The sequence below is a fragment of the Lynx canadensis genome, chromosome C1 (genome assembly GCF_007474595.2).
Source record: "Lynx canadensis isolate LIC74 chromosome C1, mLynCan4.pri.v2, whole genome shotgun sequence".
Classification (NCBI taxonomy): domain Eukaryota; kingdom Metazoa; phylum Chordata; class Mammalia; order Carnivora; family Felidae; genus Lynx; species Lynx canadensis.
The window spans coordinates 29,699,992-29,717,610 of NC_044310.1; the positions used below are offsets into that span (position 1 = coordinate 29,699,992).

At 41.8% G+C, this 17,619-nt stretch overlaps 1 protein-coding gene across 1 annotated transcript; it reads right to left on the bottom strand.

Moving 5' to 3' along the window:
• Nucleotides 1-1,252: 1,252 nt before the first annotated feature.
• Nucleotides 1,253-16,473, bottom strand: RRAGC (Ras related GTP binding C). Its single transcript, XM_030325782.1, has 7 exons — nucleotides 16,177-16,473; nucleotides 14,011-14,214; nucleotides 12,817-13,016; nucleotides 10,143-10,257; nucleotides 9,008-9,150; nucleotides 7,167-7,315; nucleotides 1,253-2,787 (listed from the first exon to the last, which is right to left on the bottom strand). The coding sequence occupies exons 1-7, from the start codon at nucleotides 16,411-16,413 to the stop codon at nucleotides 2,636-2,638; spliced, it is 1,200 nt and encodes a 399-aa protein (XP_030181642.1). The 5' UTR covers nucleotides 16,414-16,473; the 3' UTR covers nucleotides 1,253-2,635.
• Between the last annotated feature and the right edge of the window lie 1,146 nt (nucleotides 16,474-17,619).

Genomic DNA, 17,619 nt, shown 5'->3' on the forward strand with positions numbered 1-17,619 from the left:
ATGAGGTATTTTAGGAGGTTCTTTTTGTAATGTTTATGTGCTTTCCATTTCAAAGTCTTAAAACTGAATTCTAAAGTCATCTGATCAAGAAAATTAGAAGATCTTTCAACTTCGGGGCGCCTGGGTGGATCAGTTGTTAAGTAGCCAACTTCGGCTCGGGTCATGATCTCACGACTCATGGGTTTGAGCCCCGCGTCGGGCTCTGTGCTGACAGCTCAGGGCCTGGAGCCTGTTTCAGATTCTGTGTCTCCCTCTCTACCCCTCCCGCTCTTGCTGTCTTTCTCAAAAATAAACTTTTTTTTTTTTTAATCTTTCAACTTCTATCCACCTTCCTCCCTTCTATAAATGAATGTATACCCCAATCAGTTTAGATCCTACCTAACTAGATCAACATAACCGACATTTAAGGGTCAATAAGAGTATCCTAGGGGACACCTGGGTGGCTCAGTCAGTTAAGCATCTGACTCTTGATTTCAGCTCAGGTCATGATCTCTCAGTGGTGAGATCAAGCCCCGCGTTGGGCTCAGCATGGAATGTAGAGCCTGCTTAGGATTCTCTCTCTCTCTCCTCTCCCTGCTCCTCCCCCACTCGTGCTTGCACTCTCTCTCTCAAAATCAACAAACACTGAAAAAAATAAAAATTAAAAAATGAGTATCCGGAGCCACCTGGGTGGCTCAGTTGAATGTCCAACTCCTCGTTTCTGCTCAGGTCATGATCCCAGGGTTGTGGGATCAAGTCCCATATCAGGCTCCACGCTGAGTGTGGAGCCCACTTGGGATGCTCTCTCTACTCCCCCATCTCCTGCTTTCCCCCCAACCCCCCATCTCTAAAATTAAAAAAAAAAAAGAAAAAGAAAGAGTATCCCAGTCACTAGAAGAAATGAACCTGGAATTGGCACAAATTTTGTATACGGCGTTGTACTTAATTCATCTCCTTACCCCTTCCTGGCTTTAGATATAACACATCAGTCGTGCCAACCCTGAATACTCCCCACCAGGAGAGAAATTTGTTGGTATGAAACACAACCAAAATACCACGTTCACGGAGGCCTAGACTTCCCCACCCTAAGCAGAAAGGGGCCAGGAGAGAGGTCTGGACACAGGTATGAAATTCCTGCATCAGGACAGAGCTTGAAATCCGAAAACATATGGCATGTCAACCATACGTGGCAGCAAAAGAAATGGGTAAAATGAGACAACCCAACGCTCCATCACCCCACCCTCTTCGTGGCTGAGGCAAAATAAAAAACAGGTTTTGGAGTAAATACATTTATTGATACCCATTTTATATACTTCAGTGAAATAATCTATAAATATAAAAGCGTTTTCTTTTGGATATCGCCATGGTCCATGTAAATACTCAACAGTCAGAATCATCTGCAGGAAGCACTTCAAGTCACACTGTTAGGTTTACAGACCTGAATATACATATTTCATTAAACAGTGGCACTTATGTACTCAAGTGGTCCAGTGGCTTTGGATACAGGACTACTGGGCATGTCGAGTAAAAATAATGTGTAACTTTAAATCAACGGACAGGGTATCAACCATCAACAAAAAGAAACAATTACGAATTAATATCCTAAGTGAAGAAAGTACCACAGTTGACACTTGGTGTCAGAATACTGGAGACAAAGTATGTTTAATGACACATGTTGTGGCGCCATGTGCTCTCTCCGACTCCCAGTGGACGGCCCACCAGTGCCTTAGGGTCATTCATGGTTAACAAAACAACAATTCTTAAAGAATCTAAACAGCTTAGAACAAAAGGTGTGTAGCGGCTGGTACCAAGTTTAAAGAAAAGTGAGCTAAGTATTTCAACGACATGATGAAATTTCTCCCCTGGGAGGAGCTTGTGGGGAAAACAAATTTGTTCAATTCCCATTGTTACACCGACCATGATCACTTATCTAATGGAGGAGAAAGAACCCAGGTATCTGGTACCCAAAACACAGGTGCAGATCTGTCTTCTGTCTTAAAGTTTCTTCCTCAACACTCCCCAGAGAACTAATGCAGCAGCCACTGTGGAGCCTTGCTCTAGAACTGATGCAGCATAAAACCTTCTCATTTCTTCGGTAACAAGTACAGGAATGTCCTTTGCTGCGGTCAGACCATATGTCTTCTGAGTTAGCAAGCAAATGCATTTAAAAAGTCTTAGGTGTGCAACGTCCAAACTTGAAATCTGAGAGGCAGTGTTAGAACTTAAGCAAGGCAGGATTTTTAGAGACTACTCAAATGAAAACCTAAGTGAAGCATATAAAAATTCAGTTCTTTCTATTATTTCCAACTGGTAATTGACAGCAACATTCTCCGGTAAGGATGGGTAAGTGGTGTTATCTCCAGGTCCAAAATATCCCAACTACTTAACACAGGACCCCAAAGAGGAGAATGACACACTTGAGTTCTGGGGTCTTTAGAATTCTTTCTTGCCATTTTTAAAAAAAAGAAATAGTAGCTTCAGCTGCACACCACTGGTTGAAGGGGTTTTCATCCAAATGAGAAACTCGACCCCTCGTCTCTAGTGGGACAGGCACCAGGATTCCCACAAGCGGCAACTCCCATGTCCTGTAGCACGTGGCATCTGACCCTGGAGTGAAGAGTAAGCTGGCACAGAGCCCCGACAGCTGGAATTCAGGCTAGATGGCATTTCGCGGCGTGCCATTGTGTGCCAATGCTTTCAGGCTGGGGGCACTGGTCTGGTGACCACAGCTCCTGTGAGAAGTCACACCCACCTCAAAAACCTCATGAATAGCTTTTCGGAAACAGTGGAAGTTGTAGTCTATTAAACCTGCAAGAGAGAAAAAGAAGATCAGGCCCTCTGAACGTCAATGGTGAAATTATCCATTAGGAAATATTTAGCGACAAAAGAAAATAATTGTTATGTAAAAAAAAAAAAAAAAAAAGCATGGGAATTTTATGAGGAATTTTCTATGCTAAAGCATGTGCCCAAACTGTTAACACTCGTTACCTCTGGGGCCTGGGAATAAAGCAGGTCAATAAATAAAACAACCAGGAAGGTAAATGTGCTAAGAAAGCTTACAATAAAATCTAAAGTGAAAGTAACACATTTTTCAAATTATCAGGCTTTGCCTTTTACAAGTCTCTCGGGTGGCCAACGAAGGGTTGAAGGGGACGGCCCGGCACGGCAACCCGGCACCCTGCTCGGGAGAGGCCTGGGGTCTGGGAGGCACCAGAGAGGCCCGTCAGGCAGAGCCTCAGGCAGCCTCCACCCGCTCCTCAGCAAGACAGCGCCTTCTGCATCTGTTTCCTGAATGGTTTCCAAACAAGATTTTGGTCAAACAGTTCTTTTTGTGACAGAGATGGCCAGTTACCTACCAAAAATCCATTCTTCCTTAGTAAAAGAAACCCAATTTTGGATGAGCACAGTGGTGCTCAGCTAAAACATTACATTTCCCAGCCTTCCCTGTAGTTATGTATGGCCACATGACCAATTCTGGCCACTGAGATAAGTGGAAGCATGTGGGACCTCTGTGAAATCTCCTTAGAAGGAAAAGGATGCATTCTTTCCCCAGCCCTGTTCCTCCTTATTGTGTGGAATACAGAGTTCCAGGAGCCATTCTGGACCATGAGGTGACCTTGAGCTGAGAATAGGAGCCAGTGAGAAGAACAGAGGTCAGAAGAAGCATCAATGCCCTTGAGGACAGTGTGACATACAGACAACCACACAAGAAACCAATCAAAACAACACAGTGTCAGGGGCGCCTGGGTGACTCAGCTGGTTGAGGGTCCAACTCTTGATTTCGTCTCAGGTCACGATCTCATGGTTTGTGGGTTCAAGCCCCGCAGCGGGCTTTGTGCTGACCACGCAGAGCCTGCTTGGGATTCCCTCTCTCGCTACATTTACTACTTCTCTCTCAGTACCTCCCCAACCCTCTCTCAAAATAAACAAACTGCTGAACACACACACACATGATATGGTGTCAAAATGACTATAAATGTCAAAGAAGTCTAAAGGAGGGAGAGCCCAGTGCAGGGCAAAAGCAGCCAATGAAAAAGCCTCAGGGAGGAGGTAGAACTTTGGGGGTACAGGCAAGACTTAATTAAGCAGGAAAGAGGGGCAATATCACCAAAAAACCAGCAGGGAGCTGGCAGTGAGAAGACAGCACAGGTGGAAGACACTGGCATGACTGCAGACAGGGACAGAGAATTCTCACTGGGAAGCAGCTGGAATCAAGTATGAATAAGGAGATTACAGCCAAATCTGGGAGGTCTTTCAGACTCAGGGAAAAAAAAAAAAAAAAACTATAAAAGTTTTTGATAAGTTCAATTACATTAAAATGGACTTCTGTGAAAATGGTAAAAAACTGACAATCAGGGAGACTTGAACACTAGCCAGAGATCTGGTGATATTATGAAACCACCGTTCATTTTTTTTTTTAACGTCTATTAATGTTACTGTTAGGTTCTTTTTTTTTTTTTTAACGTTTTATTTATTTTTGAGACAGAGAGAGACAGAGCATGAACGGGGGAGGGGCAGAGAGAGGGGGAGACACAGAATGGAAGCAGGCTCCAGGCTCTGAGCCATCAGCCCAGAGCCTGACGCGGGGCTCGAACTCACGGACCGCGAGATCGTGACCTGGCTGAAGTCGGATGCTTAACCGACTGCGCCACCCAGGCGCCCCATTGTTAGGTTCTTAAAAGGACACTGTCTCTTAGAGACACCTGCTGAAATCTGTATAGACAAAATTATTTGATCAAGCCAGAGGTTTGTTCCAAAATTATCCAGTAGGGAAAGAAGTACAGAAATGAAGTACAATTGGCTATGATTTTGATAATCATCCAATCTGGGGGATAAATAAAAGGGGTTCATTATGTTATCTTCACTACTTTTTTGACAGTTTCCACAACAAAAGAGTAAAAAATAATAATGATTTGGCTGGTAGGATAAACAGAAAAGCAGGAAGCAGGAAGATGGGCACATGGACATTCACTGTGTTATTCTACTTCTGTATATATTTGAGTTTCCATAACCAAAAAGTGGTTGTTTTTTAACTTTTTTTTTGAAGTTTTATTTAAGTAATCTCTACACCCAATGTGGGCTCCAACTCATGACCCCAAGATCAAGAGTCACACGCTCTTCTGACTGAGCCAGTCAGGCACCCCCTTTTTTCCAAGTTTGGCTGTTTTTTGTTTGGTTTTGTTTTTTAAGATGACAATGGAGAAAAACGAAGAACTTATAAGAACTGGCATAAAAGCTACTTGCCACGAAGAAAATGTCTGCCCTAACTAGTAATTAAGGTAAAAATTAGAACCAAATAAGATACCATTTCACACCTACCAGATTGACAGGCATTATCAAGGACATGAAGTGACAAGAACTCCCACCCACACAGTACTGCCAGGGGTGAAACTAGTAAAGCTACTTCGGAAGGCAATGTTTAATAAAGCTGAGGTTGTATGAACACATCTCTATAAACTCCACTACTAAATACATCCTAAAAGAAATTCTCCACACGTGCAAAGGCAAATGTGGTCATTTGTCACATCTGCGTATTGCAAAACTGTATGTGATTTTAAAAATAAATGTCCAGCAAAAAGAAAATAAACTGTGGTATATTCAATCCATATAGTATGGTGTGGAGAGAAAATGAATGAACTGAACATACATGTTATCGATACAAATAAATCTCAAAAAAGATCTTGAGTGAAAAGAACAAGCAAGTTGCCGAAGACCATTTACATTTTTACATCATTTACACAAAGATACACAATACGAAGCTCTATGTTAAGGAAGATACAAAGTAAAGAGTAAACCATACATAGGAAAACTAAATACTACATTCAACATAGTGCCAAGGAGACTTCAAGCGAGAAATACATAAAAGACAAGTATGTCTCTACCATGTTTTAGTTCTGAAGCTCAACGGTGAATACACACGTTTTTGTTTTACCCCAAAATTTTGTGTATCTGATGTGGTTTAGTAACATTAGTGAAATGATATTCATTCATTCAACACTAAATTACTACTAAAAATGCAGAAGGAGCAGGGACTTGTTACAGTGAACAGCAGAGAGCTATTATAGATCCATGAGGACTCAAACAACATGATGAAAGTCGTTTTCTGAAAGCTAGTCTGCCTTTGGAATAAAAGACAACACATACCAAAGCTCTGAAAACACATGCCAAGTGCATAACCTCAAACAGGACTTTACTGCAGCACCACAGGCCTGGATTGGAGTCACTGACAGTAGAAACAGAAAGGAAACCCAAGAAACAAATAGTAAGATTGGGTGAAAATTCAATGTCAACAGTACAGGAAAATAGAAAAAAGAGAACACAGAATACCTTCTGTGAAATGATGTGCAAGGGCCCCTTCAGCAATGCCACCACACAGTTACCTGACTACAAGATATCTGAGCTTGGACACCAAAAACCGTCATAACTAGTAACAAAAGTAGGTAGCCAAGAGGGTCATGAAACAGAAGTGAAAGTATTCATCAGTTTTGACACCACGTACAATAATAGTCAAATGAAGTGAAAATGTCTTACTGACAGCTCCAAACGTGGAACTGGAATATGGGCCCAAGTCAGAGCTGGAGATGTGAATATCTCAATCAGCTACATAGAGAAAATTAACTGAAGCCACGGCTTGGATGCGCTGGCCAGGAGAGTAAGTGAAGAAGCGAGCAGAAAGACTTGGCTCTGAAGAATGCTCAGGCTGAGAAAAATGGCCGGAAGAAACTTGAGAGGTGGTCAGAGAAACAAATACATAAAATAACCTGGAGAGCTCAGCGTTAGGGAAGCACACAGAGAGGAAAACTTACAGAAAGGAGGGACTGGCAGGGCCATATGCTTCCGAAGGCTGAAGAGGCTACAGAATGAAGAAAGGCCACTGTGCGTAGCAGGAAGGGACCTGGGAACCTGCCAAAGAAACCTCGGTGCACAGACTCGGGTGGAAGCCAAACAACAAGCACTTGGACATGTATTAAAAGGACCCCAAATAAGAAAGGCTGGAATTAAACACTTGATTCAACATCAAAGATCAAAAGAAGGATAAAGTCTGGACTATACATGGAAAGGAAGGGACAAGAGCAGTTTGAGCTGATAATCCTCTAACACTGCAATATTATTTTCCCTTATTTCAAGAGCCTAACAAATGAGGACAAAGAACTTCCAATAAAAACAACCTTTTAAAATGCCATTACCTTTTCGTTCAAAACTTTCTTCCCTAAGAATGCAGACCAGTGCCAAAAATTTAGTCACTTCCTTTAAATAAAGGACAGTTGTATTATTCAGCTTGATAATTGCCATAGATTCTTTGTCATAAGCACTTCCACTTCCATCTTCCTTTAACCTGTTTTTAAAAGAAAATATTCATTACAGGTTTTCCCAGCGAGGTGTTCTGTCACATTTAATTTGCACAATGACGAGTCTTTCTACCCAGTTTCCCAAGTGTCTTTTGAGAAAAATTACTGGCTTAAATATGCTGGAACAGAGGTTCTCATTTAAGAAATACGGTTCTCAGACTAGGATGCAGTATTCCCATGTGTTCCACCATCACCTTGTTTACCTAGGATACATGGAATTCAACAGGTTTCAAATCTTCGTCAGTCATAACTCATCTGCACTGATGCATGAAACTAAAAAAGGCCCCAACATAGAGGGCTGCCATCGGGGAAAAAAGGAGGGAAGTATAAAAACTAAAATGAATAGAGTCTGTCAAAGGCACCATGGAATCCTAATCCTCGCTTACGAAGCGAGCCTTCAGGTCTGAAACCTACTTTATTTTACTAGAATTGTCAGAATTATAGGTAGTTATCCTTCAAAAGATGTAAATCAAGAGTCAAGTAGGAAGCAAATATAATAATAAAACATACCAAAGTGCGTGCATGGATTGTATGAAGAATGATAATGGAGATTTTCTCTTTTATAACATGCCTTATGATGTATAATGTATTTTACAATGTACTTTGAAAAAAAAATTTTGCAACTAAATTTGATTTTTAAATTATAAAAAAAGGGGTTATGAAATTTTATTTTAAAGAAAAAGCAAATGTTCTATTTGTCCATTTTTAAAATTAAGAATGGGAACAAGTAACTTTCCTGAATAATATAATAAACAAAAATCACATTTTTACTATGGGGGAAAAAAAGAACAAAGGAGACCCTGTAAGCACAACAGTGGAAAATAGAAATAGAAGACAGGTAAAGAACAGGTAAGAGAAATGCATTCTCCTCCTCAGAGGCAGCTGGAGAAAGACGCGGATAAATCAGGCTGAGAGACCAAGGTGAAGGGCAGGAACAGAGCAATGAAAAAAGAGTTCAGATCAGGTGGAGAGAGGAACAGATAAAGGACACAGGTACCAGAAAACAAAGGTAATGTCAGAGCGTCAGAAAGTGCCTTGAGAGTGCTGATGTTAATACGTAAGGGGGATCAGGGCTATTATAAGCAACAGAGGCTGTTGGCTTTTGAAATAACAGTAATTCTCCAGAGTTTTCACTCATCCTCTGGACTATTCTATAAAGTCACACACTTTTTTAGACATTTATTTTGGAAACGTAGATGTGTGGGTCAAATTGTTCTATTTGCGAGTCCTTCTGACATCCAAAATTCTGATTTCCTGTTTCTGAGCTCTATGAAAGATTAAGGATCCCTCATTCCCACAAAGCCTGAAGTTAAATTAGGAACCAGGACTTAGTCTGTTATTCCATATGTTTTTAATAAATAAATCTACTTTTTTGATCTAGCTAAGACCCTAAGGGAGAAGATACAGTGCAAAGCCCCCAAATAATGGCAGAAACTTTCAGTGATAATGAAGTCTGGCATTAGCACACCTTTTCGACTGCTCTTATCCATCCTCTCTGAAGGAGTAAGACATAGCAGTCCATCTACAGAGAAATCATGTTCCAAGTTGAAGAACTATGGTCAGAACAATTCCACTCCACACAGTACCTGCTAGAAGCCTCAGAAATTAATCCCTCTGACAAACTGAACAGGTAGTTTTCCATCTGTCTGAGATCTGGCAAAAATATGTACGTAACTTACCCATATATACAAGATACATCAATTACAACATCAATCATGTCACAGCAAAGTTCATAAGATTGCATATCCACAGGTGAACTGTCTGTTGCAATGTAGATTTTGCTGACAACATCGAAGAGAAAAGCTTTTTCAATACCTGAATTCTTGGAAAAACAAAATTGGGCAAGTGTCAGTTTTAAGAATCAAAATTTGTAATTTACCTAATATCCTGAATGACTAACACACAAGGACATTTTTAAATGTACAACCCCATACCAAAAAATCAAAAGGTATTTGGTTCAGAGACACTTCTGTTATCCAAGGAATAAAAGTGGAACTATTTCTCTGCTCTGATTTACTAACTTGATTGCACTAAATCTGTTTCTTCTTCCTCCTTTACTTAAATGGATCATTTGCTAAGACGCCACCAAAAAAATTAACAAAAAAAAAAAACCTCCAAAAATCAAGCCATCCTACATTTTCAATAATCCTTTCTTGTTACAATAATCAATCTCTGATTTGAATGACCTTGCTACCAGAAAGGCTTTCCGTGGCAATTAGCAAAACATAAAAGAATTAATATTATGTCAATATCTAACATACCCCAAAGCCCAAAAGAACTGGGGATCACTACATGCTGAGTCCTTCAAAGTAATGTCTGGGAAATATAAAGGTTGAATGTTAAATTTATTGAAGGAATATCCTGTTTTATCAAGCTGAATCCTCAAAATAAGAAAGGTGAAATATGATACTAAGATTACAGTTAGCAAGGAAAGGAAAAGATCAATTTTTCAATGTGACCTCCAATAAAGCAGAGATTAAGCAGGCGTCAAATTCCCAAAACCCAGTCTTTTCCAGTTACTACTCCTCACGCAGGAAACAGATATTATGATTTTTTTCATGAAGATTTTTTATTAAGAAATCATGAAGAAATTTTTCATTAGTCCATTTTAAGACCAAAAGGGTGAGCACTAAAGTGCTCAGAAAATAACTCAAGCCATTTTTTTAATGTTCTTATGATTTATTTTACATGTTAAGTGTGTCATTAGTATTTCGGCCTGATTCAGACTAATTCAAGCCAGTTTTTGGAGACGTTGATAACACAAATATATTCAAGAAAATGGAATCAGAGACTGTAGTGAATTAGCTCACTTACTGATATAAAGATATTTAATAGGTTTTCCAAAGTCGGCAGTTGTGGGATGAGTTTCTGCACCACCTTACTAAAGGCTTCAAATATTGAATGGTCATAGATACTAGTCAAATAAAAGCTGAAAAACACAACACAGTTTGATTATTTTGGAAAATAAAGTGACAATTATCATAAAATATAAAATTTTAAGTTTATCATTTCATTTCAAGAAGTTGAGACAAAGCCTTTTTACACAAATGCAGCTTCCCCACTTGGCTTGTAACCATCCATCCCGTTACTGCATTTACACAGAGGGCAATTCCCTAGTACCCAGAAAAGCATTTCCAGATGCAGAAACCTGAATATTCACCTAATTCTTTGCAACCTGATCCAAACAGCTTGATTTCTCAAGCTAATAACTGACAAAAACCAAGATAAAAACCAAAAGAGATGACAGAGAAGGGTGACATTTATTAAATAAGAATGTAATTCATGTCTCTACTAAAATGTCATCTCCTCAGAAAGCTCTTTCCTGACACCCCCCCCCCACCTAAAACAGCACCCCTTTCACCTAATTTAATTTTCTTCATAGCACTGTTAAGTACCTAAAATTACACTATACACTTATTTGTAAGTACTTTTGAGCTGTCTTATTCATCAGGATGCGGGCTTCATGAGGACAGAGATTTGACAGTCTTGCTCATAGCTACAACCCCAATGCCCTCAACAGTGCTCATAAATATTTGTTCAATACACAAATGAACACAATTGATGCTTAGAATTTATATAAATAACATATTTAGAAAGATAGGAGCTAGGGCCCTATTGAGAATGGAACAGGAATCTGGTAGCCTAAAAGGACATACAGCGGAGAAGTAATATCTATAGATTTAACAAAACACATGTGAGAAAGAGACGCTTTTTAACATTTTAAACAATACAATTTCACCTGCTTTTTAGGTCAGGAAGTATACTTTTCATTACACAGTTGTTCTATTTATTTACAAGCTTATATTAAAGTCAGAAACACAGAACTGTGGATTTCACACTTTACGGGTAACTTAAAAATACTTTCAAGGAGCTGACCTAGGACCCTAACCCTGCACAAGATGGGGCTTGCCTTTAGATGTTAGAGCAATGAAAGAGAGAGACCAAGATGAGCCCCTAAAGGCACTAAGGACAAAAGAGTATTTTATTGTTTCCTGTAGGCAAGAAGGTTAGCAATGTGAGAAGATCCTGCAAGGTCTGTGACACCTGGAGGTAGATGGGGACATGGAGAACCTGAGACACACAGGGCATTTAGTAAGCTGAGTTTCTAGTAACTGGAAATCAAATGAAGCCTAATCTGCAGGTATGCTAGTAATTAACAAAAGCTAGATGCAAAATTCTACAGAGGTTAACAAGGCCTAAGGCCCTATAAGGAACTAGAGAAAGGGATGGCATGTACCAATGGGGTGGGCTGCCCCAGAAAGGGACACAGAAGTAGTGTAAAGATTAGAATTCCCATGGGCACTAGGGAACACAGGACAATCACGGCCTAAAATCCACTGTTAATAGTAGATTCCCAACAAGTAAGATTGAGGAATTTAATAGGGATGCATTTTCATTTTCTCTTACAAATGTTGAATATTTTTTTAAGTGTGACTTACTAATAAATATTTTAAAATTTTAATCCAGGCAAACTATAGACCAATGAGGTTTTTTTCTACAGGACCTCCTAGAAAAATAACTGAAAGACCTTGGAGCCTGAGACCCTAGGGAATATTAGGGATAGGGATGGGGACTGGCTTGAGCCTATAAGGAAGTCACTGTAACAGACCAGGGATAAGGAAATAGCTACACGTGTGTCTCCCCGCTTCCTCTTTAAGCTTTTACATCATCAAGAGAACATTTTCTTGGGTACTTTTTATCACTCGTATCTACCTATGCCACCAAAAAATTACAAAATATAGAATATTCCTCATATACTTTCAGAAGACAAGCACATAAACCATCAATCCTATCTAGTAGGTGTTTTTTTAAGTAATAATTTTTAATTACATTTAACTATGAATCAGTTCTTTAAACTTAACAGGAGCCCTAAACAGATTTATAGACTAAACTCACCTAACCCAAGCTTTAGAGATTCATAAAAGCATAAACTGGTTTTAAAAACATACAAAAGATACATTAGAGTCCAGATTTGAAACCATATCCTCTTTAAAAGACCCTTCCTACCAGGGAAGGAAAAAAAAAAAAAAAAAAATATATATATATATATATATATATATATATATACATACATACATACTGTGAAGAATCAAGCTACAGAGTTCTACAACAAATGTGACAGAGAGTCTTTGAATGAAGGCAAAAAGAAAGAAAAGAAAAAAAAAGATGAAACCAAGAGAGGGAAGTCCCAAAGCAGATTTATGCCATGAGGAAACAGGCTGATCCCAGTCTCTTGAGATGAATTTCTACAAGCACCAACGAAAACACTTAACATGACTTCAATCTCCAGGAAAATGCAAAAAACCGGGAAAGTAACTTCTCAATAACATCAGGCTCCCAAAACTGAATTTGACATAGAAGAGATCAAGAACATTACAGCTTTGGGAAGGATATACCAGTAACAGAAAACTACGTGTTTGTAATGACAGAGATGGGAATACATTTACACATTTTTCAGGGCTCTCATATCAAACACACATGTTGTTACCTAAGGTGGAGTTTTTCTAGCCCAGCATCTGCAAGGTCATCATTGGCCCTTTGATGAATGTCCCTCTGTGTTTCTATTTTGTGATCATCAGACAGACCATCAACTTTGTGAATAAAAACCTCAAAATTCATGTCTGGGTTAACTTTGTAGGCTTTAGAAACAGTAATGTGAAGTCTTGTTAAAGCCTCCATGTAGTCATCCTGTAAGTCAGAACAAAATATTTTTTTAAAAAGAAATCTTGTAAAAGTCAGTAACGAGTTAAGAAAGCCTCAAACCACCTCTTTCCCCAACCATAGAAAATATATTATCCTAATTATTCAAATACACTAACTCAAAACATTCAAATACACTAACATACTTTAATCTCTCTAAATCTTTAATCTCTCCAGATAAAAAATGTAATTACCAAGTTAAAGCTTGCAATTTTTAAATATTGGTAATATAAGGAAATGGACATGTCTTCCCAAGAGAATTTTTTAAAAGTAATCCCAGCTCTGCCATTTATTAGATGTGTGACTTTAAGCAGGTTGCTTAAACTTGTGATCTGAGTTTTCTTCATAAAAATTGGCCTTACCATACCTATCTCACGGTATCGTGAAGAATAAATTAAACTGGACCAGGTATGTGGAAGCATCCATTACAGAGCCTGTCACTCAGAAAGCATTCCCGACTGATGTTTAAGCTTATATAAAGTAAGCTTCTTAAGGACAGGGACATGTCCCATCCTTCTCAGTGCCTTTCACATGCTAGGCCCTCAATAAATGCTTGTTGAGCTAAACCCAATTTGGACAGCCAAGGAAACCGGTCACTTTAATATTTACTCAGTTCTCCTCGTCCTCCTTATATTAAGGGCAAAGAGGAGATTTTTCCAGCAAGTGGCATCACTATTATAATAGTTAATGAAGTACAGCAATATCCACTACTAGCAAATAAAAGTGGAAACCTGCTCATTAACTGGAACTCAAAGATAATAAATAAGCCACTATCTCCTAGTCATCTCTTATTCTGCACTCGCACAATGGCATGCCTGCTCCCAACACACCTCTGTGGCTGCATCTCTCAGACCGCAAAGACTTCTACAGGCAAAGAAATAAGCAGCAAGAAGCACATGATAAAAGAAGATAAACAACTTTCCTTTGTTTCTACATCTTTTGACAGCAGAAAAAAGAAGTAAACATCATTATTCCTAACTACCTGTGCATCAATGACATATATCAACGCTCCGGTTCCCCTGAAGATCATCTCGTAGTCAAAAGTTGGGTCAAAAAAGTCCATTTGCCCAGGAAAATCCCAGATCTGGAAATTCACAAAGGAGCTATTGGAAATGTCATCTTTATAGATCTTGTTGGTACTTTCCAAAAAGAGGGTCTCGTTGGGTGACATTTTATGAAACACCACCTGTTAAAAGAAAGAAGATAATTTTATAACTATTCAACTTTGTATTTCAAGGTCAAAGTTCCACTCTGAATTCACATATAAAAAACGTGATCCTACAGCAAAAATGTTTAAAGAGATAAAAAAGTGAATGGTGTATCCATCGGTACTCACTACCCTTTGGCTTCTGAGAGATGAGAAGACACCAAATTACTTTCCATCAGGCCTATTTTGGAGCTAAACTTTTCTGCTATTTTCTCTGTGCCATATTCAATCCTAGTTGTAGCCATGTCTCTCGTGTTAATTTTGTTTTCTGTTAAACTTATTAATTCTGCCAAAATCTGCTTTCAACGTTTATTTATTTTTGGGACAGAGAGAGACAGAGCATGAACGGGGGAGGGGCAGAGAGAGAGGGAGACACAGAACCGGAAACAGGCTCCAGGCTCTGAGCCATCAGCCCAGAGCCCGACGCGGGGCTCGAACTCACGGACCGCGAGATCGTGACCTGGCTGAAGTCGGATGCTTAACCGACTGCGCCACCCAGGCGCCCCCAAAATCTGCTTTAAGATTACAAAAACTTACAGCTAAAGTTTAAGAATTTTGTTCATTGAAAACTTACTGGGATGCCTATATCAGGCTCTGGGAAATCATTAGAAACGTAACTGACTAGACTCTGTCTTCACTGAGTTTGCAGTCTTGTGGAAGAAATAAAACAGACAGTAATTATACTAAGTAGAAAGTGATATATGGGGGGAAATAGTGATACATGGGGGGAGGGGAGGTGACAAGGAAAAACAGCTCCCATGAAAGAAGAAATAGTAAAGGTAATGATTGAGAATCAGGATAATCACAATCCATACAATTCTAACATAAAGCTAATTTGTCCCTGTCACTTTCTAGAAAAGGAAAATAGGTGGTTACTCCCAAGGTCTAGTCAATGAGTAACAACTGAGAAGAATGAAATGCAGTTTGCTAAAGCCCTACCATAAATGCACTCAAATTTTGCTACAATAAGTGAGATGATAAATAAAACCCAGCAATCCAGTCAATTGGGAAGTAAACACAACACAGTAATCCAGTAATTTCGGAAGAAGGCTACTTTTTAAAGCCATCACGTTTACAAAATATCACAGATTTATTGTGGACAGACCTTTGCAACAGACTGGAAAGGGCAACAGACAGGGTATCTGGCGTTTTAATACCAGCTCACTTGTGTGTTGTGTGTGTGGGGGGGGGGGGGTGGCTAGGGGAGGTGGTCAATCTTGCCTCAATTTCCCCCTTACTAAGAAGGGTCTAGCCCTCCATCTGTTCCTGGCAGACCCGAAGTGAAAGCAAATGGGCTGACCTAGGTCTGCAAATACTCTCGAGGTCTCAGAAGATTTTTGTAACGGCACACATACGGGAGGACTTCACGAGTAACTACACTCGCCTGGCCACCAGCACTAAAATTGGGGGAATAACAGCCCCCGAGCCCCAGGAAAGTTAAATTCTCCTTCATAGTAGTAAGAAGAGCAAGCATTAAAATGGCCAGTGACTTAGTCACAGCTCTTCCAGACGCTGCTCCCTGGGGCTCACCTGGGAAGCCCTGCAAACTCAGGCCACCTGAAGTGAGAGGAATACACAAAAACCGGGTAGGGGAGGGAGTCGGACAAGTTCTCCAAGTTGGGACCAGAGTGTACGTCCCAGTTTCGGAAAAGCACTCAGGGGCTGGGTCCCAGGGGGCGGAGATCCCGGGTGGTGGCACCTGCCTCCTTACAGCCAGTCTCGCTTTCGGTACCCTCTCCCTCACTGTACTTTGTCTTGTACTCCCAGTCGGGTCCTCCGCGGCCGTGCCTCTGGCCCCTCCCCAGAAGACAGAAAACGCGCGGTGGTAGCCCTACCGGCCAGCCCGGCCGCCGCCCTCCTCGGGGCCCCCCACCCCCCCCGGCGGCCACCCGCCCCCGGAGGGGGAGAGAGGCCTGGGGGACCCGGCGCGGCCCCACTCACCTTCTGGATGGAGGACTTGCCGCTGCGCCGGAGTCCCATGAGCAGAATCCTCGGCTTGGAGCTGTCAGCGCCCCCCGGGCCACAGCCTCCGCCGGCCCCCGCCCCAACCCCACCGGCCGCGGCTGCCGCCTCCTCTTCCTCCTCCTCCACGCCGTAGCCGAAGTCCTTCGGGAACGAATCCGCCGCGCCGTAACTGCCGGCCAGGGGCGTCTCCTCCGCCCCGTACTGCAGGGACATGGTGCTGGAGCCGCCGCCGCCCGCGCCCTGACAGGCCAGGCCAGGCCAAGCCAGGCCGCCGCCTCCCCAGTCCGCCGCCGCCGCCGCCCCCGGCAGCCGCCACCGCCGCGCGGCCCGCCCCCTGGAACCCGGCTCTCATAGGCTCCGCGCCGAGACCCAGCCCCTCATTGGCCGCCCGAGCTGCCACTCGGGAGCAGCAGGGTAGGTGGTGCCCGTCACGTGCCCGGAATCACCTGACTTGGAGCCGTGGAGGGGGGAGGAGGAGTCACGAGGAGGGTGGCCCGGCCGGCCGAGCCCTCTGCCCTCCGCCCTAGCGAGCACCCCGGTCCTGCCCAGCCACGCGCGGTACTCCTCGCCGCTCCCCTGCCTTCTTAGGAGCTCTGGAGGCCATCGCAACGGGAGATGCTCTCTGGGCATTTGGGGGAAGAACTAGTTGTGCTCCTACAATGGTACTCGCCCGACCAGTATTTATTGATGCCCGCGATGCCCTGGGGGGACAAGGGACACAAAACTGAAACCGACTCGGACCCTGCCCGCCCTCAAGTTGCTCGAAGATTGATAGAGATCGGATCTCTGCGTAAGTAGCTTCGGTACGAGGTATGAAATGGAAAGGTCAAAGGTGAAGATAACAATGTTCGGGAGTTGGGAGGGTGAGAAAGTCTGTAAGGAGGTGGTGTCTCAGCAGGTCTAGATGGATGGATCTGGTAGGTAGGGAGGAGGAGCCAGTCTGAGTGAGGGTAAAGCCTCAACCAAAGGCAGAGCCATGGGTGTGATGCAGTTCCTTCTAGCAGGTAGCGGGACCCTGAGAGGAGAGCAAATGCAGCCAAGCTAGAACTGCTTATCCTCCTTCAGCAAAACAGACAGTGGATACCACCACCACTTTAAACTCAATAGGACTCAATTTTCCCTCCTTCCCACCTAGTCAGTCTACTTTTCATGTAATTTACCCCCGCCCCCAATAGAACATTGCATCTTCTATGACCTTCAGTTCACAAACCAAAGGAATGAATAATGAAAGCAAATTAAAGCCAATGCTTTCACCAAATACGTTTGAGATAGCTAGAGGATTTTTCATCCTTGTCAGGAGTTAGAATTGGAAATTTGACGAACCAAGATCCTCTTAAAATGGAGGTGGTGGTGGTGGCACTGAATTTCCAAAGAAACGAACTTCTAGATTGTGAAAGGAAAGCATGTTCTTGTAAGCCT